Raw genomic sequence first — 842 nt, forward strand, 5'->3', positions numbered from 1 at the left:
TTTTTTAAACAACAGTGTTTAGGTGTTTTAGAGTGGAGTTGATTGATTTTGCACTTGAATTTCATCAATCCCTTATCTTCATTTTAAAACAATGGGAATAAAGACTAAATAAAAATACATATCCAGCTGTTAACAGAACTTCCTATATGTAGCAACTGGACCCCCACCTGTAGGAAAAAAAAACCAATAATTTGATGTTTTGTCACCTGGATAGAAGGAGGTAGAACATTCCGAGGGACATCAGGGAGATTCCAATGTGAAAGGAAACTCCCACCGCTCCATACTCCTTGAAGACTTTCTTTAGCTGCTGGGTCTTGTTTGGTTTTTCTCCCTCCGGGTCCCTCGGGGCCTTAGCTGTAGATGAGGAGGTAGAAGAGGCCTCCTTTAAATTCTGCTCGTCCTGGACAAAAAAAAGAGAAAGCAGAATTGGAGGGACTTAGCAGGACAAAATGAAATGGGAGGATGAATTGAGAATCAGTCCCTGATGCTACAGGAAGCAGAGAAAAAGAACGTGTCTGTAAAGAGACAGAGTACAGCTAGACAAACGGAGAGGAGGTATAAATGGCAAAGAGGAAGTGGATTTAAATTGTGGGGATAGTTTCCACTTGGCATGTAAAATCGTGAAACTTTGTGTTAGTATTCCAAGTATTCCCTCAAACTTCAAAATTTACAAGCTTCAAGATGGAGGCTACACTACTGTTTTAAACTGATGTTCCAGATTTAACCTTCATTTTTATTTAAATATATAAGGCAGAAAAGCTCAAAGAACCAAGCAGTTAGCGTTTATTTAGTGTTAGCATGCGTCGTGACACAGAAGCCTGACATCAATTTGTTACTCGTCT

At 39.4% G+C, this 842-nt stretch overlaps 1 protein-coding gene across 1 annotated transcript in view; it reads right to left on the reverse strand.

The window, feature by feature from the left end:
- The window catches only part of fam210b (family with sequence similarity 210 member B), a 12402-nt gene that overhangs the window by 4338 nt on the left and 7222 nt on the right, over nt 1-842 (reverse strand). The window contains exon 2 of the mRNA XM_032514870.1: nt 207-400. Within this exon, the coding sequence (XP_032370761.1) occupies nt 207-400 (194 nt within the window). The remainder of the gene's footprint in view (nt 1-206; nt 401-842) is intronic.

This window comes from Etheostoma spectabile, chromosome 4 (genome assembly GCF_008692095.1).
Source record: "Etheostoma spectabile isolate EspeVRDwgs_2016 chromosome 4, UIUC_Espe_1.0, whole genome shotgun sequence".
NCBI lineage: Eukaryota > Metazoa > Chordata > Actinopteri > Perciformes > Percidae > Etheostoma > Etheostoma spectabile.